Source organism: Canis lupus, chromosome 21, assembly GCF_003254725.2.
Source record: "Canis lupus dingo isolate Sandy chromosome 21, ASM325472v2, whole genome shotgun sequence".
In the NCBI taxonomy this organism is placed as follows: domain Eukaryota; kingdom Metazoa; phylum Chordata; class Mammalia; order Carnivora; family Canidae; genus Canis; species Canis lupus.
The window spans coordinates 27209754-27235689 of NC_064263.1; the positions used below are offsets into that span (position 1 = coordinate 27209754).

Below are 25936 nucleotides of genomic sequence, written 5' to 3' on the forward strand. Positions count from 1 at the left end.
GGCCAGATGGCTTCCCAGGGGAATTTTATCAAACGTTTAAAGAAGAAATCATACCTATTCTCCTAAAGCTGTTTGGAAAGATAGAAAGAGATGGAGTACTTCCAAATTCGTTCTATGAAGCCAGCATCACCTTAATTCCAAAACCAGACAAAGACCCCACCAAAAAGGAGAATTACAGACCAATATCCCTGATGAACATGGATGCAAAAATTCTCAACAAGATACTGGCCAATAGGATCCAACAGTACATTAAGAAAATTATTCACCATGACCAAGTAGGATTTATCCCTGGGACACAAGGCTAGTTCAACACCCGTAAAAAATCAATGTGATTCATCATATCAGCAAGAGAAAAACCAAGAACCATATGATCCTCTCATTGGATGCAGAGAAAGCATTTGACAAAATACAGCATCCATTCCTGATCAAAACTCTTCAGAGTGTAGGAATAGAGGGAACATTCCTCGACATCTTAAAAGCCATCTATGAAAAGCCCACAGCAAATATCATTCTCAATGGGGAAGCACTAGGAGCCTTTCCCCTAAGATCAGGAACAAGACAGGGATGTCCACTCTCACCACTGCTGTTCAACATAGTACTGGAAGTCCTAGCCTCAGCAATCAGACAACAAAAAGACATTAAAGGCATTCAAATTGGCAAAGAAGAAGTCAAACTCTCCCTCTTCGCCGATGACATGATACTCTACATAGAAAACCCAAAAGTCTCCACCCCAAGATTGCTAGAACTCATACAGCAATTCGGTAGCGTGGCAGGATACAAAATCAATGCCCAGAAGTCAGTGGCATTTCTATACACTAACAATGAGACTGAAGAAAGAGAAATTAAGGAGTCAATCCCATTTACAATTGCACCCAAAAGCATAAGATACCTAGGAATAAACCTCACCAAAGATGTAAAGGATCTATACCCTCAAAACTATAGAACGCTTCTGAAAGAAATTGAGGAAGACACAAAGAGATGGAAAAATATTCCATGCTCATGGATTGGCAGAATTAATATTGTGAAAATGTCAATGTTACCCAGGGCAATATACACGTTTAATGCAATCCCTATCAAAATACCATGGACTTTCTTCAGAGAGTTAGAACAAATTATTTTAAGATTTGTGTGGAATCAGAAAAGACCCCGAATAGCCAGGGGAATTTTAAAAAAGAAAACCATATCTGGGGGCATCACAATGCCAGATTTCAGGTTGTACTACAAAGCTGTGGTCATCAAGACAGTGTGGTACTGGCACAAAAACAGACACATAGATCAGTGGAACAGAATAGAGAATCCAGAAGTGGACCCTGAACTTTATGGGCAACTAATATTCGATAAAGGAGGAAAGACTATCCATTGGAAGAAAGACAGTCTCTTCAATAAATGGTGCTGGGAAAATTGGACATCCACATGCAGAAGAATGAAACTAGACCACTCTCTTTCAGCATACACAAAGATAAACTCAAAATGGATGAAAGATCTAAATGTGAGACAAGATTCCATCAAAATCCTAGAGAAGAACACAGGCAACACCCTTTTTGAACTCGGCCATAGTAACTTCTTGCAAGATACATCCACGAAGACAAAAGAAACAAAAGCAAAAATGAACTATTGGGACTTCATCAAGATAAGAAGCTTTTGCACAGCAAAGGATACAGTCAACAAAACTCAAAGACAACCTACAGAATGGGAGAAGATATTTGCAAATGACATATCAGATAAAGGGCTAGTTTCCAAGATCTATAAAGAACTTATTAAACTCAACACCAAAGAAACAAACAATCCAATCATGAAATGGGCAAAAGACATGAACAGAAATCTCACAGAGGAAGACATAGACATGGCCAACATGCATATGAGAAAATGTTCTGCATCACTTGCCATCAGGGAAATACAAATCAAAACTACAATGAGATACCACCGCACACCAGTGAGAATGGGGAAAATTAACAAGGCAGGAAACAACAAATGTTGGAGAGGATGCGGAGAAAAGGGAACCCTCTTACACTGTTGGTGGGAATGTGAACTGGTGCAGCCACTCTGGAAAACTGTGTGGAGGTTCCTCAAACAGTTAAAAATATACCTGCCCTACGACCCAGCAATTGCACTGTTGGGGATTTACCCCAAAGATACAAATGCAATGAAACGCCGGGACACCTGCACCCCGATGTTTCTAGCAGCAATGGCCACGATAGCCAAACTGTGGAAGGAGCCTCGGTGTCCAACGAAAGATGAATGGATAAAGAAGATGTGGTTTATGTATACAATGGAATATTACTCAGCTATTAGAAATGACAAATACCCACCATTTGCTTCAACGTGGATGGAACTGGAGGGTATTATGCTGAGTGAAGTAAGTCAGTCGGAGAAGGACAAACATTATATGTTCTCATTCATTTGGGGAATATAAATAATAGTGAAAGGGAATATAAGGGAAGGGAGAAGAAATGTGTGGGAAATATCAGAAAGGGAGACAGAACGTAAAGACTGCTAACTCTGGGAAACGAACTAGGGGTGGTAGAAGGGGAGGAGGGCGGGGGGTGGGAGTGAATGGGTGACGGGCACTGGGTGTTATTCTGTATGTTAGTAAATTGAACACAAATAAAAAATAAATTAAAAAAAAGAAAAAAAGAAAATTCTTATTTTTTCTTACAAAGGATTACATTGATGGCAATACCTGATAAAAATTGTACAAAAAAGGAAAACTAAAAACGAATTTCCTCGTATCGATATAAAATTCTTTTTTAAGATTTTATTTATTTATTTATTAATGACAGACACAGAGAAAGAGAGAGGCAGAGACACAGGCAGAGGGAGAAGCAGGCTCCATGCAGGGAGCTCAATGTGGGACTCGATCCTGTGTCTCCAGGATCAGGCCCTGGGTTGAAGGCTGCACTAAACCGCTGAGCCACCCGGGCTGCCCATCGATATAAAATTCTAATTAAATGATCATCAACACAGAATTCTTCTACCACATGAGTTCTTCTGCTCTTTTTATTCCTTTTCAGGCTATGTATGACAGCTTTGTTCAATAATTAATTTCACGAAGTGCTGGGTGTTCTTCCATATAATGTAGTCTATGACATTCTGAAAGTAGGGAAAAAAAGATGCCGAAAACTCTTGCTTCTATACAGAATACCTTTCCTTTATCATATTCCATTACCTTGGGTCTTTGCCTTTTGGGGAGTGCTTATTCTCCTTCTTGGAACTCTTCTGCATGGGACTGGGTACAATGAGCTGAAGGCCACCCCTTGTTTGTGGATCCACTACTGCCACTGATGCCTCAGCAGGAGCCATGGTGAATCCCCAGGAAAAGCAGTCCATCTGTCCCCATTGGCACTGTTGCAGCTTGGCTGCCTCATCTCATGTTGGGGCTACTTGCATTATCATCCCTTCTGAAATGCTTCCTGCATTTCACTGCCCGTCCATTTTTCCTACCTATATTCCACATTGCTGTTTAGATTTACATTCTCGCCTGTTCTCTGACTTATCCTGTAGAAAATGGGGACCCACAGGTTTTAGAGTTTAAACTTTTAAGCAGAGCAGACTAGTTCTCTTGCTGGTGTGAAGACTGGACCTTCTAATAGATGCTAAACCTAGTAAATTGAACTTAAACCACCCTATATCATTATTAGGAATATGCTAGGTCAGGCTGAGGAAGGCATGAAGCACCTTTTCCACTGTCAAAGGCAACAGAATGCCTCTCACCATTCACATTACTGAGAACTCTGTCTCTGATGAGGAATTGGGGAGCTGGGAGCATGTAGCATTGTCTCTTGATTTTTTGTATTTCCATATATCTCTGTATCCTTTGCCATTAAAAAAAGAGAAAAATTATAACTTGTGCCTCTTGGCATCTCTTTTTCTTTATTGGCTTCTTTCTTCTCCATCCTGCCTCACGATGATGCCTAGGCAGAAGTCATGGCCTTTAAAACATGGCCCGTTCAGCCATCTAGCTTCATTTATTTTCATTCTCTTTCAAGTACCCTGCACTCTATCTTCTCTGTTTTTTTGTCTGTTTGGAGAATATTTTGTCTTTTCCTATTTTTGTGCTAAGGTCCATGCCCTTCCCCTAGTTTGAAAAGCTTATCTTCCTTGGTCTACTTTATATTCTTTCCCTTCTCTTTTTAAATAAAACTTTATAACACAGTGACATGAGATATATTTAGCCAGTAAAGCCCACCCCAAGACCCCAGGCAGAACTAAGAAACAGTGAAAGGGACTTTAAAAGATTAAGTATTCTATAGCATGAAGAATTCTACAACAAAGTAAAATGAATTATGACTGCTAGAATTTGAATCCTGATCCTCTGGTTTACAAGCTTTATGACCTTCTATGCACTTCAGTGTCATCTATAAAATGTAGATGTGATGATGGCAGCTGCTTTAGAGGATTGTGTAAATGGAACAAGACCATCTTTCTAAGTTTTAAGAAGAGCACTTGGCACAAAGCAGGCTTTCACAAATCTAACTCATTGTGGGCCTTTTGTTTTCTTTTCAGGATTCACTCTGTATTCTCTGAGATATCCTCTGAGCACTTGAAACAAAGACTCTTCATCCACTAAGCATCTGCTTCCTTCTATAATCTGGAAAGCCCCAGAGACCAGAACACAGAGAAAAGAAAAAAAAAAAAAGAGTCTCTGGAGGAGTCGCAGTATTTGGCTGTTGGCAGAGGCTAAGGGAAGCTGGGGTGTCCAGGGGAAAAGCAGGATGATAGAGAATCTAAAGGGGAAAAGAAGACTCCAGTGGGAGGTCTTTGAAAGTGACAACATTTCTCATCGTGACTCTATGTTGTTCATCTTTGATTTTTTTGCTCTTCCTGCTCTACCTGAAGGGTACTGAATAAATCTCCTTTATTTTGAGTGAAAGAAATGTGGACACATCAGAGGAAGCTGAATAGAGAATGCAACAGGAATGTGGGTAACTGACCGTGCGTTGGGCTGATGGAGTCTCAAGGCCAGGGTCATCCTAGAAAGGAGGATGTAAGTCCTTCATCATACTGTAAAGGGCTAGCCAGGTCTGATGGGTAGTGCTGATAAGATCACCTCTTGGAAATGATGAGAGGACAGAGGGAGAAAGAGGGAACAAAGAACTTCAAAGCTGAGAAAGGAAGAAGTAAGTCTTACTTTTTGATAGAGGAGAGACAGTTTTCAGGGTCCAAAGTGAATTTTGAGAAAAGAAACTGAGCAGTAGAACGGATTTGGAGCAGGTTTATTTGGTTGTAGAGGGGAGGCATAGGATTATCATAAACACAAAGCCTCATAAATAAGGTATGCATTACTGCTTTTACCTTTAAGACAATTTCAATTTGAGTTGTGTATTTTCCACTCTTTAAATAGGAATAAAAAATCCTCACATATCCTCTGATTTAGTTATTAAAGTTGACTTGTGTAAACTTTTCTTTAGTGATTGGCTTCCATGTATTCATTTAAATGTTTGCAGGATTGAAGGAAGAGATAGATTCTGGGCTGGAAATGTCTTAGGAGAGCTTGACCAGAGCTTTCTGAATAGTGCATCTCAACAATCAGGAAGCAATTGTGTCTGTATATTGCTCTGGGTAGTGGCTATGTGGGTGTGTCCATGTGCTAACTTTATAAAAATTTATCAAGATGTATACTTGAATCTATGCATTTTACAATATGTATGTTATACTTCTTCAATAAAAAGTTAGCAAATGAGGAGCATCTGCTTCCTTCTATAATCTGGAAAGTCCCAGAGACCAGAACACAGAGAAAAGAAAAAAAAAAAAAAAAAGAGTCTCATCTCAAATGAGGAGCAGGCAGTTATGTTAAATGTTTTAGATAGGGCAAGTAAAATAAGAAGGAAAAATCACTGGATTGGCTACACATGATTGATGGGGACCATTGTTGATCTTAGCAAGAAAATTTTCAGTAGCAATAAAAAGTGAAATAAAAGTGAAAAAAGATGACTAAACCTGTCCTTTGAAATACTAATAAAATATATAAACTTCCAACTATGCTAATTAAGGAAAAGATATATAGTAAAACCCTCAAAGGAATGAAGGGTATGACCAGCTACAAGTTGTGAGGGCTAGACAGAGGAGAGATGAGCAGGGTACCAGCTAAGGTTGCCCTCAGAAGAAAGGTGCATTTAAATAGGGCATTGTGCTAGGAGAGGAGGATCCTGGATTAGAGGTGAGTGGCGTGATAGGAGAAGGCATTCTGGTTCCTCAGGCTCTTCTTTGGCTCTTTAAGCAATGAGTTTGTGGCATCCGGAAAAAAACATGACAATCTTAAGGATATGCTGAACTATTAATTTTTCCCATTCTTTGCTACCATTCTACTTCAAAAAGCTTCCCATTGTCTTCTCATTAGACAACGAAGATGACCTACCCAGTGGCTATACAGAGCAAAGTTCTTTTAATCTGACTATGAAGCAGAGCTCAGCACTTTATTCAATCTGTTCCATTACAAGACATTTCTATGTTTAGGGATTTTTGCTGTTGGTGGTGGTGATGATAGTTTGTCTGTTTCAATAAAGATTAGATAGCAATCATCCCAGAAACCTGGATTTTCAGAAAACTTCTGAAGACTCCCATCAAGCTGCTATTGGTGCCTGGGTGTGAAGTCAATTAGTGCTAGATTCTCCAGGGCGGGTAAATGGAAAGAGCAAATGTATGTTCTATGGTTAGGACTGGGAATCAGGTAAGTGTCTACTGCTTGGTTAATAGAGAATATGTCTACTACAGTCTGGGATTCTGGAGCCAGTACTCTCCATCAATCTGACATACCCAATTATTTAGGGATACATCCCTGATGAGAAATTAAAGGGGAAGGTAGAGATCATAAATATTTTCAGTTTATTATCTCCTATGGAAAGTGGTAATACTGTTCTCTCATGGTAAATGGTAATCTCTAAGTGGTAATATTGTTCTGCTTTTTTCCCTGAATCCATCAATCTATTTCTTTAAGGATGCTTCATTTATCTATTGTCAAGGCACTATACTGAGGACACAAAATGTGACATGTGCAATCTTAAGTTCATTGTCTCATTCAATAATTATTAAGTATCAGGAAGTGAACATATAAAGAAGACAAACTCCTCTGTTTTCTCATTCATTCTATGGAAACTGTTTGCTATGAGTACACATATCTTCCTTTTTTTTTTTTAAGATTTTATTTATTTATGACAGACAGAGAGAGAGAGGCAGAGACACAGGCAGAGGGAGAAGCAGGCTCCATGCAGGGAGCCCGACGTGGGACTCGATCTGGGGTCTCCAGGATCCGGCCCCGGGGTGGAGGCCACGCCAAACTGCTGAGCCACCGGGGCTGCCCCAAATATCTTCCTTTAATGGACCTATGCACTCTAGCTATGGGTCACACACTTGGTATAAGGCCATGAACAAGACAACATAGTTGACCTCATACAATGAAGTCATAGGTAGAATATTAGGATTGTCAGGTCTTTCAGAGGTCAACATGGGAGATTCCATGAAAGCTCAGAAAAAAAAAAGATACCTAATTTAGTCTCAGCCTGGGATGGGGAAGGAGGAAGAGAAGACTCCAGAGAGAGGCAGGCCATGAGCTGATACTTTAATAGTAAACATAAATTAATAAGGCAAAGAATACTGAGGAATATGGAAAGTGAAACAGGATAAATTTGACAGATGTCAGTTTCCTGATCCACTGAGCTGAAAATGCCACCAGGTGTTCCTAGCACTATACAGTTGGGAATAAGTCTTATGGGATTGCATACGTTTCTTACATCATTTTGTGTGTTAACAGGAATGCAGTCTCATCTGTAATGTTGGGGATACCTTATAACCACACAATGGAAACCCCTGCCACCTTCTTCCTTGTGGGTATCCCAGGTTTGCAGTCTTCACATCTTTGGCTGGCTATTTCACTGAGTGCAACGTATATCATATCTCTGTTAGGAAACACACTCATAATGACTGTTATCTGGATGGATTTCACTCTACAAGAGCCCATGTATTGCTTTCTGTATGTTTTGGCTGCCGTTGACATTGTTATGGCCTCCTCTGTTGTACCCAAGATGGTAAGCATCTTCTTCTCAGGAGATGGCTCCATCAGCTTTAATGCTTGTTTCACTCAGATGTATTTTGTCCATGCAGCTACATCTGTGGAGACGGGGCTACTGCTAGCCATGGCTTTTGACCGCTATATAGCCATCTGTAAGCCCCTACACTACAAGAGAATTCTCACACCTAAATTGATGCTGGTAATGAGTGTGGCCATCACCATCAGAGCTGTCATATTCATGACTCCATTGAGTTGGATGTTAAGTCATCTGCCTTTTTGTGGCTCCAATGTGGTTCTCCATTCCTACTGTGAACACATAGCTGTGGCCAAGCTGGCATGTGCTGACCCCATGCCCAGTAGTCTCTACAGTGTAATTGGCTCCTCCATTATTGTGGGCTCTGATGTAGCCCTCATTGCTGCCTCTTATCACCTAATTCTCCGGGCAGTATGTGGTCTGGCCTCAAAGAATGCTCAGCTGAAAGCATTAAGCACATGTGGCTCTCATGTGGGGGTTATGGCTCTGTACTATCTACCTGGGATGGCATCAATCTATGTGGCCTGGCTAGGGAGGGATACAGTGCCTCTGCATACTCAAGTACTGTTAGCTGATTTGTATCTGATCATTCCACCCACCTTAAACCCTATCATTTATGGCCTGAGGACCAAACAAATACGGAAGCGAACATGGAACTTGCTGATGAACTGCCTCTTTGACCACTCCAAGCTGGGTTCATAAACACACATTCTATTCGAATCTTGAGCAATCAAGAGGACTCAAGGTCAAGCAGAGATGCCTTAGAAATCTGTAGAGCTGGTTTGGTTTGCCTAGCACCGTAAAGAGTTCTAAGATGAAGTTGTAGTATTCATGTCGAATTTTCCAAATTCTAGCAAAATACATATTAAATGATTTTCTGATAGTATTTTAATGATTTCAATCAACTAATATCTGTATACGAGGTAAGTCTGGGCAGAGAATATAGATTTGCGGATTTTCTTTCCTTGGCTTCTGAATTTTATTTTCAACTTAGTACCTGATCCCCTGCCCCCACTCCGCAGAATAAATCAATTTTTTTGTCTCCCAGCTGACACCTGGCTGCTTTTCTCAGAATTATTCATTTACTCATGTGATTATTATGGAAGGAACTATTCTTATCTAACCCTGCCTTCTGGCCCAGTGATGAATCCACTCAACTTGGGTCATGTGCTTATACCCAGACCAAAGTTCTTCTCTAGCCAAATTGGATCCCAGTTTATCTGAGGAGATATAAACTTGGGATCATTGTCTGTGACCATTTTCTAACACATGAATTTATAATGAAATCTGTTCCACAGTGAGATAACCAGATTAGCAAGATGGGATAAAGAAACAAGAGTCTCTGGTTTTCTGATTCCAGTTCATTTTGGACACCCAGGTGCATCCCTGTTATTAAGTTCTGTAAGATACCTCTATGTCCTTTTAATTTATTCCCTATTGTTAAGCTAGTTGGAGGCAGTATACTCATAATCATCAGCCTTTTGCTTTGAAGCAATAGAAGCTAAAGCAATGTGAGTTTCATTGTGGACATCTTTCTCTTTGCTTCCATTCTGTTCTGCATAACTTAACTGTAAGGCATAAAAGAAAGGGATCAAATATAACATAGGTCTCTGTCTGGACACCACCATGGAACTGTGCTCTAGAATGGGAAAGTTAATATAAAACAGTATCAATAATGAAGCTGCAATGTCCCTATTCTTCTCTAGTTCACCAGATATGTATTTTGTACTTGCTTTTATTTTCCCTTCAGAAAATCTTAAACTGAATAACCAGTATATGTTAAAAGAAAAAATTTCAAATGTAAAAGATACATATATTACATTTGAAATTCTTAATAAAAGATCATTTCCTAATAGTGTTCTTAACAAGTTATTATATCAGAGTCTTACTATTTCCTTGCTACTACTGATGGAAGATACAATGTTAATTCATAGAGGATATTAAAGAAAATAATGAATAGAAACCACATAACACAACATCTGACATAGTCTGTGCTTAAAAATATCCCTCTCAAATTTCTAATTCCATACTTTAAAGGAGTTCTAGGCACTACTGAAAATGTATTCCTGTGTAGGTCAACATTCATGTGATAGCTGTTCAAAACAGTAGGTTAGCAACTTGGCATCCATACCTTTTGCTAGTACTAACATTATTTACCTACCTAGTATGTATTCTATTTCCAAATACAAGTGAAGTAGGAATCAGTTTCAAAAAATCTAATAGTGATGCACTGAGTTCCCAATGAGTAGGAAAAAGAAATCAAGATCGAAAGACTCCTAACTCTGGGAAACAAACTAGGGGTGGTGGAAGGGGAGGTGGGCAGGGGGTGGGGGTGACTGGGTGGCAGGCACTGAGGTGGGCACTTGACAGGATGAGCACTGGGTGTTATTCTGTATGTTGACAAATTGAACACCAATAAAAAATAAATTTATTTTTAAAAAAGAAATCAAGATCATGAGATTTGGTTAAGTGCATTTAGTAAGATTTCCATTTTGGGAAGTCACACTATCCTTTCCCTATAAGCAACCCAAATAATTGACTATGTTCATCAAATACAAGAATATTAGATGTATTAAAGAATCTGATGTAAAGTGACAAAGGCATAATTCACCCTGCACTCAAAACAGAAATTCCTTCCCAGTATTTCCCTCAGAAATCTGCTCTGCTTTGTGTTTCATTTACACTGGTATTCCCTGAAACTAGCTGGGACCCACTGTTAGCACTCAGATATTGAATTACATACTTCCAAAGTAAACTAGTTTCCTGCCATGGCTATCCCAAGACAGAAAATCCTGTGCCTCTCCCAATAGATCAGATACCACCCCAGTCCTATTACACTAAGTAATATATCCCAGAGTCTGGGACTCACACAGATTCTCAGTGTTTGGATTTTAGATTAAAATCAATTTTGTTTGAAAAATGGGAGACTGGATTTCCTATGGAGAGTCCAAGAATTTTCCCTGTCTCTCTGCAGGACTATTTATTTTCTCCTTTCACAGTCTTTCACCTCACAGCTCAGGCATTGCACACCTTGTTTTTCTGCTAGTGAAATAAGGATGGGCAAAGCTCATCCCTGCCTTGTAGTAAGTGATCTCACCAAGATGGAGGAGATACCCTAAGTATTCCAGGGAGTGGTGCAGACATTCTACCCTCTGCATGACCACCTGCTTCCTCCCTTTCTGGAACACTTTTGTAATTACCCATTGAATCAGTATTTTATTTTTATTTTTTAAAGATTTTATTTATTTATCCATGACACACACACACACACACACACACACACACACACACACACACAGAGGCAGACACAGGCAGAGGGAGAAGCAGGTTTCACGCTTGTGGGACTCGATCCCGGGTTTCCAGGATCACGCCCTGGGGCTGAAGGCAGGTGCTAAACAGCTGAGCCACCCGGGCTGCCCCTGAATCATTTTTTTTAAACAAAAATATAATTAAGTACCATCCAGTTGTTCATGTCCCTATGAGACAAGAAGAGCTTATTTTTGTTTTGATTCTAGGCATGAGAATGAAAGGTCCCTCACTTAAATATTTATACACACCAGACAAATAAGATTCTTAAAAAGGAAGTATAAGCAACTATTCTAGAGAAACAGATTTCATATACTTAAGAACTTCAAGATTGTTGCCTGGTCCTAAAAATCAGGCAATATGAAATAAACAGTGTTTAACCTTGTACTTCTCACAAGTAATCATAGCACCATCAGCTTATAAATGTAAAACAAAAACAAAAACAAAAAACCCTCCCCAAAAACCTAATAATCCTTTTTCTAAGAGATTCCAGGATTTGTCCTAGTAAAACCATACTAAACACTGATTTGGTCCCTAGCCTCTTCCGCTAAGTGTCCATGGACATAACTGGGAGAACTTCATAAAAGTTGGATTTCTCAGGGCACCTGGGTGGCTCAGTGGTTGAGTGTCTGCCTTTGGCTCAGGTCATCATCCCAGGGTCCTGGGATTTAGTCTCACATCAGGTTCCCCACAGGTAGCCTACTTCTCCCTCTGCCTATGTGTCTGCCTCTCTCTGAGCATCTCTCATGAATAAATAAAATCTTAAAAAAATCGATTTCTCAAGTCTATAAATAATTCCCCAGGGTGTCTCCCCATACAGAGTGGTCCTTTTAATGTAGGTTAGCTCAGCTCAACCTTTTGCCAAGACCAGGTCTGTGACTTACCAGTTCATTCTTCTTGAAGCAGAAAATGGAAACTTCTCCCCCTTTGTTAATGCTTCTCCCCCTTTGTTAATGCAACTTGGAAGGATGGTGGGCAGAATGAATTTATTTCTTCATTTTAGCCTGTTTTATTTCCTCCAAAGATGAACAACCAATACAATTAAAGTAGAAAGACAATTTCTGCTATTCTTTATTACAGGAATTACTTTGCTTCTGCCTGTAGCTGACCTAGTATCTATTTTGCTGCTCAATCCTGACTCAACAGTCACTACTTTCAAGCTTAAACCACATCAGAAGCTGTGTTCCACAGCATCATGGTGACAACACGTGATGTACCCATCATAGCCCCTCACAACAGGCAAGGCCACTGGTTTCCACATGTTTGCCTTGCAATTTGTCTCCAGGCACAAGCATTCTGACCTCATACTCTTAAATCCTGTAATGAATTATTTTTGGCACACATAACTGTCACTCTTAAGGCCAACAGCCCAGATATAATTTTAATTCCCTTTCATTATAACGTATGGCTCCTAAGCTGGATTTTTGTGTCTTGTTCTTCTTCTGTCATAGATTTAGAAGAGAGAAAGGCAGAATATTATATAGATACCAGAGCCATGAAGATTTCCTTGGTGACAAAAAGATCCAAAGTTTAGTCCAACTAGCTTGTGGATGAGCCTTCTTTCCAGTGCATCTGTTTTACATTTTCCTTTTTATTATTTCCATTATCTAGCCTGATGTCACAGTCCTCATTCTAATCTAAACACAGACGCATATAACAGTTGTACAACATATCACTGTGGCCCAGAGCCTACCACTGGCATGGGCACCTTTCTCTCTAAATGGCTGAGACTGTCCGCAGAAGTTCTAAGAAACAAAGGCACTGCTCTAAATATGCTAGCTCTAAGGTGAGGCAGGAAGGCTACCGCAGGTGAAATCCACAGCCTACCTTCCTTCATCCCTGAGAAAGGGACAAAAGTACAGGATGGATCTGAGATCTTCACAATAATCCTGTGAGGTAGGAGAGTCTGCAATTACTATACCAATTTTCCCACTGAGGACACCTAAAACCCTTCCAGCATGTGGGATGTTTCAGACCCAACCACAATGAATGATACGCAGACAGGGGACCTGAGAAGCCAGTTTGTCCATCCTGTTTCATTTGAATCTTCTTTCAACAGTTTTGTGAGAAGTAACTTACTGCACTAAGGCCACCTCAGTTTCTTCATCCATAAAATGAACACAACAATAAGACTCATGGGTTTTCTGATCCTGACACTTGGAGAAAAGGGCAAGCCAGAACACAGGTTTCTTAAGAGTCTGAGAGAGGGTGATTTTACCAGCTTCTGTTCAGAGAGAAGATGCACACTGAGGTGGCCTGGGCAATGTTGCAAGGCATTTCTCTAGTTAAGGGAATCAGAGTTGGGTTCAAAAAGGGTTGCTCAATAGCAGCAAACCTCAGGCAGAGCATCCTTTATTGGTATCAGGACAGCAGCCAGCTCTGGACATGAACAGTTCTATCTTTTGGCTTTTTGGTAAGCCTTATGCAAAGGGTCTCCTGTAGGCTGGATCTACTTCAATCGTCCTGACTGACTTCATCATGGCACCCAACAAGGACTGGGCTTAGAGGAGCATGAGCTACAGAAAGGACAGAGTCCTGACTCTTACACCAACATGTTATCTTACCACTGCTCTGATCCTCGCTCTCAGCCCCATTGTGCTTCCCTCCCAGGGATGCCATGCTCATCTGACTGAGCCTCAGCTTTTTCACTTGAGTAATTTAGTGAGAGATCTTGGCCCAGTAGCAGTAGACTATGGGGTCAGGCAGAGGACACCCTGAATCCTAGACTCAGCTCAGTTCAAGGGGATCCTTATTGGTGGCAGGGCCCTCCAAGGCCCTAGTGGGCCAGGCAAAACTTTCACGGCCTCTAGCTAGGATGGTGTCCCTCTTAGTCCTCCCCATCCAAGGGGCAGATGGCCAGAGGAGCCGTGTTGTTTTCTCCAATGCTGTAGCAAGGACTAAAGTAGGGCAGGAGACGTCCAGGGAAGGGATAGTGAGGGAAAGTGAAAATGTGGGAGCCGTTGTCAGTCACATTGTAGAAGGAGATATCATGGGCCTCATAATCCAAGAAGACCCCCACCCGGCGGGGAGGGACTGGCAAGGACAGGAGAGGGTATTCATCGGTGCCTGCTCGGTACTCCTTTCCCTTCCGCAGCCTGATCACCCAGAATCCGTAGTGGGGAGATAAATAGACCACCTCCTTCCGGTCTACATTTTCCTTACACACTCCCAGGCCCCATTCTGACCTGTCTCCCACTTCCACCTCCCAGTAGTGCCGGCCTGAGGAGATGCACTGGCTTCCCAGGACGATATTGTAGCGGTAAAATCTCTCAGGATTGTCTGGTAGATTCTGCTTGGTGTCTCCATAGTGCACACATTTTCTGTCCTCAGACACAACGAGGCGAGAATAGGCGGTGTCTGGATCCAGGCGCACATCAGCTAGGGAAAAAGACCCTGGTTGGTGATACTGACACACAGCAGAGGGCATGGGTGTGTCTTTCTGGTAAACACAGCCACAGGTTTCTCACAGATGAGCAGGACTAGGGAAAGCTGGGGCATCTAAAGGGCACCGAACCATTTTCATTCTCTAGAAGAGGTCCCTCTCACTGCCCACCATAACCTTTCCTAGCTTTCATTACCTGCATATGTCTTCAAAATCTCTCTTAGCCCCAGCACTCGGCAGTCTGTCTTCAGCTCCAGGGAGATTGTTTCTGGCCTCTGCAGACTCCAAGACTTGCTCCTGGCATAGAAGGGGTAACGTCTTGGGGCCAGAAGTCCTGGTTCTGCCACATGGACCTTCCCTTACTATAGGAATGTCAAGGTTGGCCAGAGAGATAGTTAATGGGGTACCCATCCCTAGCAACACCAGGTAAAGCAGAGATGTGATGACCATCTGACTGTGCCTGAATGGTGTGTGGCACAGTGAGAATACTCACATTCCTGTGCTGGGGGGAGAGTTAGATGTGCATTTGGCAATGGGAGAGGAAATAGTGTGCCACAAAGAAGGCAGGCCATACTCAGCTAGAGCAGGAATGGAAATACCTGTGGCCTTTTTTTCCCTTTCTTGGGCAATCTACTTGAGACTGCACGTTTTATAACTTTACCTGAAATTTTTATGAGTGATACTTGCAATGAATTTGACCAAATACAAAGAAGGAAAAAGATTCATGAACACAGCATCTTTAGCAAATACAATGAAAGATGATGCTTATCCATCAGTAGCCACTCTTCTGTGCATACTGGGTTTATGTTCCCTCCCCATTTCTGCCTCTGGTCAGGCCCCACTATTCCTTATAGGGGTGCGTAGGGGCTATAAGGATGGGAACATACCTGTTTAAGACTTCCTCAATACCCTGGAAGGAGAACAACAACAAAAAGCAGCACATGAGTATTTACCATTCGTCAGAGGGACCAGACAACACTGAGCTCTGGGAAGGTGTTTCTCTGAGGGAAAGAGAGGCACAGAGCAAGGCTGGACTGCTTGACTTCAGGCTTCAGCCTGACTCCCAGGCCAGAGGGGAGGGACTGGTCTTATGCCAGAGCTGCCCGAGTGCCATCTCGTCTACATAAGGCTACAAAAGGCCATGCCAAGGATAGAGCAGAGAGAGCAGGGGGCAGTATATGGGACCATTATCTGGTGGGCAGAGTGCTGACAGACCCCACCAAAGACTAGCTAATCCTCTCCTGAAGTCCCATACCATCTTCAGCTCTCATCCAAGAGTTCTCAGAAAAACACACCATCTACCTGTAGCATCCAGTGGACAGGCCTCTGAGATCTCTCTTCCAGCTCTGCAATCATCTTCCACAGCGCCTGTCTCTGCTGGATGAGCTCATTGTGATTCTGCTCTAGTTTCTGCATGGTCTCCCCCTCTTCCTGCTCCAGGCTGGCCAGAGCTGCAGCTGCTTCTACTTCCAGTTGCCGACCTGGTGGCTGTTTTTTCTTTAGTAATCTCCGGTATTTCTCAAACTCCCATGTAATACTCTGCTTTCGGATTTCTACCTGTATCTGTAGAGCCAGGGCCAGAAATCAGCACTGACACTGTACTTGTAAGAGCCACCCAGGACTGAGTACACTGGCACTTGCTTACACACACACACTCTGGAATGTTTTGGTACCAATCGTGTATCCAGCACCACAGAAGCCAAGAAAAAGATACTGTTTTGCCTACCTCTGTTCCCAGAGCTCCAGTACATACTTCTGGGTCCCTATCACTACTCTTAATGACCCTAGTAAGGCCCAGGATAGTATCTTGGTACTATATGCTCTAGATTATTTTCTATTTTCAGAATCATATATTCTATTGTTAGAACAATGACCAGAAGGATGACACGTAAGCCTCTAAGGCAATGTAACTTAACTACACTGTGAGTTTTGTTCCTTACTGATATCATATCAATTCAATATGCTTAATTAGACTGGCTCTATGTTATCCTCTATGGATCAAAGTCTGATGGTTTGGCAATTATGGTCCTGAAATTTATTACAGAGTTGATTTTCCAATATTTTAATAACTTAACTTTTAGTAAAAATGATCCACCTGGGGAAAGTGAAACAGAAACCACGTTTTACTAAGCATTACCTAAGTGTTACCACTGTGAGCTAATGTATACCTGAATCACATAGTTCTCCTTTCTCATATATGAGGACATAAACCTAGAGGTTATCCCTTTATCATTAAAAAGCAGCTGGAACTGAGAGGGCACATAGCTTCCTAAGGCCATGCACTTGATAGAGAATACTGGCTGGAGAACCTTGGGCTCTCTGACTTCAACACCATATTCTCTCTTACAGAGACAAAGAAGAGGAAGCTACCACAGGCCAGCTCCAGGAGAACACAGGGACCATATAGCCTCCCTCCCCCAGGTGGCAACCTGCCTTCCAGCTGGCAGTTCGTTTCCTCTCATCAACTTCCAGCTTCCAGGCCTCATCTTGCTCTTTCCTCAGATGTTCCAGAGCCTCGTGGAGTTTCCACTGAAAGAAATAAACACCTTGTGAGGACATTTTAGTCAGCCCAGGTTGATGATGAGGCTTCCTAGTGTTGGCAGGCGATGGGAAAACAAGTGTCCCTTGGGCAATGGGTCAGAATGAATGCTGGAAGAAAAAGGAGTGCCTCAGAGGAGAGTGATTTCTGCCCAGATGACATCCAGGGCGGCTCTCCACAATCATTTCAACTTCCACAGTTTCTAAGTTTCTGTAAAGTAGAAGAAAAGGTCCATTTCCAATCTTAGATATTCCCATCCATGTTTATTATTATTATTTTTTAAAGATTTTATTTATTTATTAATAGACACACGGCGGGGAGAGGGAGGGAGGGAGAGAGAGAGAGAGAGAGAGAGAGAGAGAGAGAGGCAGAGACACAGGCAGAGGCAGAAGCAAGCTCCATGCAGGGAGCCTGACATGGGACTTGATCCCTGGTCTCCAGGATCAGGCCCTGGGCTGAAGGCGGCACTAAACCGCTGAGCCACCCGGGCTGCCCCTCCACATTTATTTTTATCCTTACCTGCCCTGTTATCTCATGGCCTCTTATACCTTGTTATTCAAAGTGTGGTCCAAGTGAGTGAACAGCATCCATATTACCAGAGAGCTTGCTAGAAATGCAGAACCCCAGCCTCACCCTAGACCTACTGAATGAGAGCCTGAACTTAGCGAGACCCTCCAGTGGTCCACACATGTATTAAAGAAGCACTATCCTAGAATACTACAAGAGTTTATTGCTGGAAAGCATAAAGTGTTCTGATAAAAATATTAACTATTTCATTAAAGAATTACCAGGTGCCACACGTAGCTTTAGCACTAAACTACTACATTTAGTGCTCACAATCCCTTGAGTATTATCCCTATCTTATAGATAAGGAAACTGAGGCTTAGTGAGTGAACTACCCAGTCATTCAGCTAGTTAATGGTTGGACTGGGATTTAACCCAGCTCTCTAACTGCTATACCTATATTTCACTGCCTCCCTATTTTAAAACTTGAAATAAAATAAGTAAATACATCTAAATTTTTAAACATTACTCTTGCATAGGAAAACACCTAATTCAAAGAATTTGTCTTACACTGTGACCTTCTATTCTCAACTTTGAGAAAGAGAATTAAGACCAGTAAGTACTAGATCAGGGGATCACGGAATCACTGGGATAATGAATCTGATAAAGATATTCAGTATGGACATCTGAGAAAAGAGCAAGCTGGAAGCTGATGAGAGTAGCATGAACTCATCCATGGCACTAAGAACCCCAGCTAAACCAAGTTGGTTTCCTTCAAATTCTCAATATGGAAAGCATGTTTGGATTATACATTAAGCCATCCTGGGATCAGGGAAGGGGTGTGAAGTGGGAAAGAAGGAAATGCAAGGAGAGGTGTGGCTCACTGCATCAGGTCCCCAGGATCTGTGGGTATGAGGAGCCAAAGGAATCAGCTCTCATTTATAGTCCCTGGGATTCCTGGTCAAGTCTTTGATTTAGAGATAGCCAAGAACGGGGCAGGGGAGAGACTGGGGTGGCTGGCCTCCATCTCCCACCTTATATTCCCAGGTGACATCCTCCATGGGCACAACACTGTGGGCCTCATGCTCAGAGGACTGGCTGCAGGTCTCACAGATGATCAGGCCATCCTCTTTGCAGAACATCTTCAGCTGTTCCCCGTGGAGCTCACACACATCGCCCTTCAGCCCCATTCCTGGATGCAGCCCCAGCAGATGAACTTTTTCTACAACATTGGCCAACTGCCAATTAGGCCGCAGGTTCCTTGGCTGGACAGGAGCCCGGCAGAGGGGACAGGTATAACCCCAGTTCTGGGATTCTCCTGGGACCTCCCATAGTCCAGAGAGACAGCTGTGGCAGAAGCTGTGGCCACAGTCGATGCTCACAGGCTCCCTTAGAAAGGTCATGCAGATGGGACAGGCCACTTCTTCCACAATGGCTTCCACCAATGCTGCAGGATCCATGGCTCCTTCTTACTCCTTCCTCAAAACATGAATAAAGCCAGGCAGAAGTAGTCAAGGCTGAGAAGAAAACAAAAACAAAAACAAGTAAGATAAAAATGTTCTTCTGTTGAAGAGCAAAGGAATAATTAGTGACTGAAAAAAGCAACTTTCTCCTTTGGATCTTTTACTGACTCTGTTTAATATATGTGTTGGGGATACATGGGTGGCTCAGTGGTTGAGCATCTACCTTTGGCTCAGGTCATGATCTCTGGGTCCTAAGATTGAGTCCTGTATGGGGCTCCCTGTGGGGAGCCTGCCTCTCCCTCTCCCTATGTCTCTGCCTGTCTCCCTGTATCTCTTATGAATAAATAAATAAAATCTTAAAAAAAAAAAAAAGAACTTCAGTTGGGAAGGCCAGCACTTATGTATATATATTTTAAAGATTTTGTTTATTTATTCATGAGAGACATAGGGAGAGAGAGGCAGGCTCCCCACAGGGAGCCTCATACAGGACTCAATCCTAGGACCCAGGGATCATGACCTGAGCCAAAGGTATCCGCTCAACCACTGAGCCACCCAGGTGGCCCCCCAGCTGAAGTTCTGACTGGGTCATATTATTCATACCATTGTAGAGACATCTGGGGATGCTTACATGAGTGGATATTAGGAGTTTTCAGTTTTCATCAACTAGCTTATCTCTGACTGTCCTGAGTTTGCTTACCAGACCATTCCCATGCTACTTTAATCACACTCTCCAAATCAGCATTATTTCTCTTGAGCTTGGGAAACGTCTCACAAAATGTGGTGCTTCAGTATCCAAAATAAGGCCAGGAATACCCCTAGCATTGCTCTCTAGTATGCTTATATGTTTATATACTTTAAGGTTCAGAAAAGGTAATATGCCAGAAGTCCATTGCTCATATGCTGTTTGTTTTCTTGTGCTGCACACTTAAGTATATAGTATAAGGGAACTAGCAATACTTCCTCCACATGCTCTAAACCCCTGCCCATTTCCTGGCACTAACATTCACTAAGATGCCAAGACACTCTCCTCAGCCTTCAGTGATATATTCAAAAGCAGAGATGAAATAACACCCATTGGAAAATAAAAATACAGGTCAACTGATCACAGTCAAACCCACATTGATGAAGTCATTACCCCAGCAAGAAACCTGAGATTTTTGCCAGGGACAGACATAATGTGGAACTTGAATGATCAATAGCAGACTCTTGGCTCAGTAGACAATATTTCTTTGTTCACTTTCCAAGTTTGTGTTAAATTGCTAGAATCTATAAAGGGAAGAGCCATATTGGTCTTGGTCACAGAGGCATCCTCTGCACCTAAACAGCGTGCCTGCCACGCTGTTGTTGTCGAATATCTGTTGAATGAATAAACCACCTAAACATAGGAGATAGCTTCTAGACCCAAAATGCTTTTAAAACTTGTTAGGTAACTGACAGCATATTATACAGTAATAACAACAATAGCAAAGATTCCTTAAGCGCTTACATTGTGCAGCAGGCACTATTCTGCGGCCTTAATACAGATTAACTCAGTTTATTTCACAACCCTCAATGGAAACCATTATTGTATTGTTTTCATTTTACAGATTCTTGGTCCTGGGCTTTACCCTTGTATCTTGGGCAAATTACTTAACCTCTCTAGCTTCAAGGTAGAATAAAAATTCAAGAGAGAGAAATCACTGTAATTTAGGGTAATCCAATAGGCTTCCTGAAGAAACTGGAGTAGTATGAAGATTTTGCAAGGCTCTGTTACAGGCCAGCAGCAGGTCATTCCTTCTCACTGACCTATCCCCTGATTTTCCACCTCTCACTATCACTGCCAAACTGTGGGATCCAGTGTCCTAAAAAGTAGTTTTGTGAAATGCCTAACCTACTGAGGGCCTCACCTGGTTCCTCGCCATCAGTCCAATAGGGAAGCTCTCTCTCTTCAATCCTAAAACAGCAACTGTGCCCAGTTAAGCAAGGAGAGAAACTTCCCCACTTTCTTGCAGACCCCACGGCCATTTATTCTACTCCAACCGGGTTCCTGCTGTTTTCACAGGTTGAAATGACTTCTCCGTGATCCTGCTCTTAACATCATTTGAGGCACACACGTTTATTATCTCACTTCCCACTCTGGAAGCTTCATGATAAGGCTATTCTCTTACTTTGTTCACTACTATATCCCTAACATCAAGAAGAAGGGTTCCTTTAGCATTTTTTTTTTGAATATGAAAGAATTAAGCATAAACGTTGAGATCTGATAGTAGGTTAGTACAGCAGGGCACCAAGAGCTACCACATAAAGTCGACATGAGAGAAGTTGATATCCGTGATTTAAAGCTACAAACATCAGTAAGGGAATGTGACTAGAAACCGAAAACTGCGAAGACGGTGATAGTAGGGAGGTGAGGTAAAGAAACATTAAAATGATAAATCAGGAAATGCAGCAAAAGCGTATTTTTAGGTTTCTGAGGCAAAGATTTAAACATGAAAAAGTTCAAAGTGGTGGCCTCTGCAAGAAGAACTTAGGGGCTGGTAGCTACTATTGCTATTCCATATAAGACCAGCTTTATTGATTTACTATTATTATACATAAATTACTTTGACAAAACCGTAATTATTAAACGTTTAATTGCTTCGATCTTGCCTTTGCCAGGGTGGGGGGCTCGTCTGGAAAAGACATCTGACGCAGGAGACGGCGTGGGGAAAAGCCTCGAGAGGAGAGACCGCCGCGGAGAGAGGGGCGAGGGAGGCGGTGGCCCCGGGGGTTCGGGGCGCGGGGGGATGGTAACCTCCCCGCCACACGACGGGGAGCAGAAGAGAGTGAGCCTGCACGACCTCCGACTTCAGAACGCACTTCCCGCCTCAGCGGCGGAAACCGAAAGTGGGGACGCCGGGTTCCCACAGCCGAGCGCCCCGGCGGCCTAGACGCCCGGCCAAAACCCCGCAGCGCTTACCGTCTGACGGAAGGCGAGGGCTCCCCACGGCCGGCTCTTCCGCCTCTCCCTCAGGCCTCCCAGGCCTCGCCCACATGACCGGAGCCAATGAGCAGCGGGCAGGGCGGGGCACTGGCCTCGCCCGCCGGCGTCTTTGAGGGAGCAGCCAATCACAGACAGGGATCAAGACAACCCTAGCCAATCGGAGATTGGCTCTCGGCGTGCCAATACCTTTTCTCTGCTACGTGGGTTTTTCTGGCTCCTTCTGCGGCTCGGAGTCACTTAAGCTGTGAAGGGTCCCGGGACTTAGTCCCACGACAGACGGAAGCGTTTCGGCTCCCCGATGAGCGCTCGAGCCCTGCATTAGGAGAGGCCCTGCTGACTCTTGACCCAAGGGACGCCCTCGGTCTCAGGCTTCCGCTCTGGCTGTCTAAAGACTCTGCAGAGCGAGCCTTGTTCCTTCCAGGGAATAGCCCCGGACCTAATGCTGTTCCTTTGACAGTTTTCTGTGTTAAACTCAGCAGCCTGTGAGGTCAGTCGCGTTTGGTTCTGTGTCCCAGTGTAGCCGCGGGCCTGGGCACACATGCAGTTTCTGTAAGATGAGTGACCTCTCGGCTTCAGGCTGCACGTACTGGGTTCTTAGGGAAAAAACTCCCCTGCATTTTCCTGGCAAGCTCTTATCCTTTAATACTTAAGCAGGCAGCTTCTCATCACTTATTGCCACAATCCACTTTAAAATTAGAAACAGAAGGGGTCCCTGGGTGCCTCAGCGGTTTAGCGCCTACCTTCAGCCCAGGGCGTGATCCTGGGGACCTGGGATCGAGTCCCACATCGGGCTCCCTGCATGGGGCCTGCTTCTCCCTCTGCCTGCATCTCTGCCTCTATCTGTGTCTCTCATGAATAAATAAATAAAAATCTTTAAAAAAAAATAGAAACTGCACTTTTCCTGAAGAGCACAGGGCGTTGTATGGAAGGGTTGAATCACTATGTTGTGCACTTGAAATAATAACACTGTTAACTAGCTGGAAGTAAAAAACTTTTCAAAAAGGTTAGAAACAGATCCTGAGATATGATAGAGTGGAAGTGGACTGCCTGGTCACAAACTGTCATTAAATACGTATTTTTAAATTTTTAAATGACTGGTACCCCTCCCTAGCCTAAAGACATACGCTTAGTCTTGTGCACACACAAACTGCTACTTAAGGTAGTGATTTGGGTTTTTCTTTGCATTCACAGCACCTTGTGCTTTTTCTAATACTTAGGTGTTTACTGAATAAGCAAAGGCATATCCTGTCCATGTGGAGAAAAACCAGGAAATGCTCCAATTGAAGCCCAGTTCTGAACGATTTCATCGTTGGGACTGATAACTGGATCCTCATGCTAATGTCAGGGCTTAGTCCCTAGTTGAAATTCTGAAGAGTGAGGACCAGAAAATTCTTGCAAAAAATGGGACAGTGAGCAAAGGAAGAAGAAAAGAGGTAACTGCTGTCTCAGTCGGATCAGCTTACTCACCTTGATCAGGGGAAAAGGCTGCTGCAACAGAAGAGGGCTAAATGAAAGAAGCCATTTTAAACATTATTTTTGTTGGAATTACAACTATGAGCCATTCGTTCAGTCTCTGCTCGCAAGAACTCAAGATGAAGTTGGTTGTATTCTGGAGCTTCTGTGAAATTAAAATAGTTAATGAGGAGATCATTTTCATTTGTAACTTCCAATTGTCTATGACCATGAGTGACTCTCAAGGGCCCAGACAAAGGAGCAGCTCAGAGTTGCTGGGGAAGAGGGCTCGTGTTCACCAAGGGAAGGCTAGCCAGAAAGCTTTTGAAAGCCTATCAGCCCATCACCTCTGCAGAGAAGCTGTCCTTCCCAGCCTCACGTATGGTGCCTTGTTTGCTGTGAAATGCAGACATGTGTGTGCAGGCGAGGCTCTGTTTTGGAGACATTCCAGGGCAGTAACTGCAGATCACAACCCTCTACCTGAATCCAAGACAGACCAGGACAATGAGGTGAGTGGCTAGCTGTGAGATGATATCTGTGCTGTGGGTGAGGAATGTTACCATAAGAGAAGTAAAGACTGAGAACTGATTAGGGAAGCAGGGAAGAAGGTGAGGGCATAGAAGAAGTAAGGCCAAGGAATGGGTAGGAAGTTGGTACAAACCCTGGGGCCTCACTAAGCTTCATACAAACTTAGGCTTAAACTTTAGAGGGTAGGAGAGAGTTGCCCATGGTAATGGGATAACAGTTGGAAGAAAAATTTGCAAGGCGTGGAGGCTACGGAGGAGTGCAGCTCAGACAATGGGTAGTTACTCTCTCTACCTCAAAGGTCTCTTTACGGACCTTTTATGATAGAATAAGACTTCCTGTTCTTCCAGTATTCTAGATGGTCTTCAGTTTCCAGAAAGCAAGGCTGATATTTCCTCAGAGTCCAAGTAGGGGAAGTTAGGGCCTCCCTCCCCCATCTGCCCAGACTAAGAGGGAAGAAATCTCAGCATAGAACAGCAAAGCCACAGGCCTTTGTTAATTCTCTCACTTAGGCAGGGAAAGAGAGTCAGGGATAGAGGAGCATGGGGAGCCTAGAAGCTAAAACCTAGAATTCTGTCTAGAAGACGTGGAGAGACTTTTTGGAAGTGCTCCTATGTCACTGGAGGCAAGTGAAAGTGACTGGGGAGTCACTGTCCCAAGAGACTGAGAACAGGGAGTAGAGAGAAGGGAGCAAGTTTAGAAGGTTAAGAAAGGAGCAGTAGTAGGAAGAAGATGTACTTCAATGTGGCTTCACTGTGAAATGCCATGGATGGGAATATAGCAGTATGTATACATGGGTGAGATATTTTCAAAACTAAATAAATATGTAGTATATTATTTTTTATTTATAGTTACCAAGATATGTTTATAGCTTTGTGTATTTATATATGAAAATTTAACTATATGTGACAATAGCAAATGTTAATAGTTATATAACTATAACTATATAAATAGTTATATGTTAACAGAAGGGTATCTGGATGGTTGGGTGAGGAACTGAGCCAGATAAATACTGTTAATTGGTTTTGATATTAAGTGTTATGTTGGATTAAAAAAAATAAGAAATAGCTTTACAGTTCATTGTATTGATAGCTATTTAGATTTCTTTCAACTTTTAACCTCTTTCAGTAAGTTATTATCCTCAGAATGTCAATGTTTCTATGATTTATAAAAGTATAAGTATGCAAAGTTGTAAAATTGTGATTTATAATAAGAAATATATATATATTTGGCCTTCTTTCCTGTGTTTGGCACAGAGCTCCTGAAACCCTTGGAATTTCCTATGTGGTGAGAGCTGTGAGGTTGTCTTTTGTTGTGTTCATGAGATCACTTTTGGGCCTCACCTAAGGATGGGAGCTTATGGCCAGGAGAACCCATATTATGATTAGAGGGTTGTAAGTTTCAGTCATACTCTCCCCCTGCCTCTGATATCCAGGGGAGGAGAGATGGGTTGGAGATTGGATCAGTCCCCAATGGCCAGTGATTTAATCAGTCATGCCTATGTAATGAAGCCTCCATAGAAACCCAAGAGGACAGGGTTGGGAAAGCTCTGGATTAGAAACTGTGTGGAGGTGCTGGGAGAGTGAGTGGTACACCTAGAGAGGGCATGGAAGCTCTGCACTCCTTCCTGTATCTCACCCCAAGTATCTCTTTCATAGGGCTGTTCCTGAGTTGTATGCTTTAATAATAAACCAGTAATCTAGTAAGTATGATGTTCCCCTGAATTTTGTGAGCCCCTCTAGCAAATTAAATGAATCCAAAGAG

At 42.7% G+C, this 25936-nt stretch overlaps 2 protein-coding genes and 1 long non-coding RNA gene across 6 annotated transcripts; 2 read left to right on the forward strand and 1 right to left on the reverse strand.

Annotated features, from left to right (window-relative positions):
- The first annotated feature begins 3058 nt into the window (after window positions 1-3058).
- LOC112667490 (olfactory receptor 52I2-like) lies at window positions 3059-12848 on the forward strand. Its single transcript, XM_049098950.1, has one exon. The coding sequence runs from the start codon at window positions 7767-7769 to the stop codon at window positions 8739-8741; it is 975 nt and encodes a 324-aa protein (XP_048954907.1). The 5' UTR covers window positions 3059-7766; the 3' UTR covers window positions 8742-12848.
- Window positions 12315-22286, reverse strand: TRIM68 (tripartite motif containing 68). 4 transcript variants are annotated; one of them, XM_025459212.3, is made up of 8 exons: window positions 22172-22286; window positions 18805-19287; window positions 17161-17256; window positions 16030-16290; window positions 15615-15637; window positions 14924-15024; window positions 14531-14723; window positions 12315-13234 (listed from the first exon to the last, which is right to left on the reverse strand). In XM_025459212.3, exons 2-8 carry the CDS (start codon window positions 19228-19230, stop codon window positions 13018-13020), a joined length of 1317 nt encoding a protein of 438 aa, XP_025314997.1. In that variant the 5' UTR covers window positions 19231-19287; window positions 22172-22286; the 3' UTR covers window positions 12315-13017. The 4 variants fall into 4 exon arrangements, with proteins under 4 accessions (XP_025314997.1, XP_025314994.1, XP_025314996.1 ...); XM_025459209.3 differs by having other exon boundaries at window positions 12315-14723; XM_025459211.3 differs by having other exon boundaries at window positions 12315-14723; window positions 21862-22181.
- A 95-nt stretch (window positions 22287-22381) lies between these two features.
- LOC112642482 (uncharacterized) lies at window positions 22382-25936 on the forward strand. Its single transcript, XR_003125276.3, has 3 exons — window positions 22382-22682; window positions 23413-24156; window positions 25831-25936. It is a non-coding gene; the product is annotated as an uncharacterized LOC112642482 (long non-coding RNA).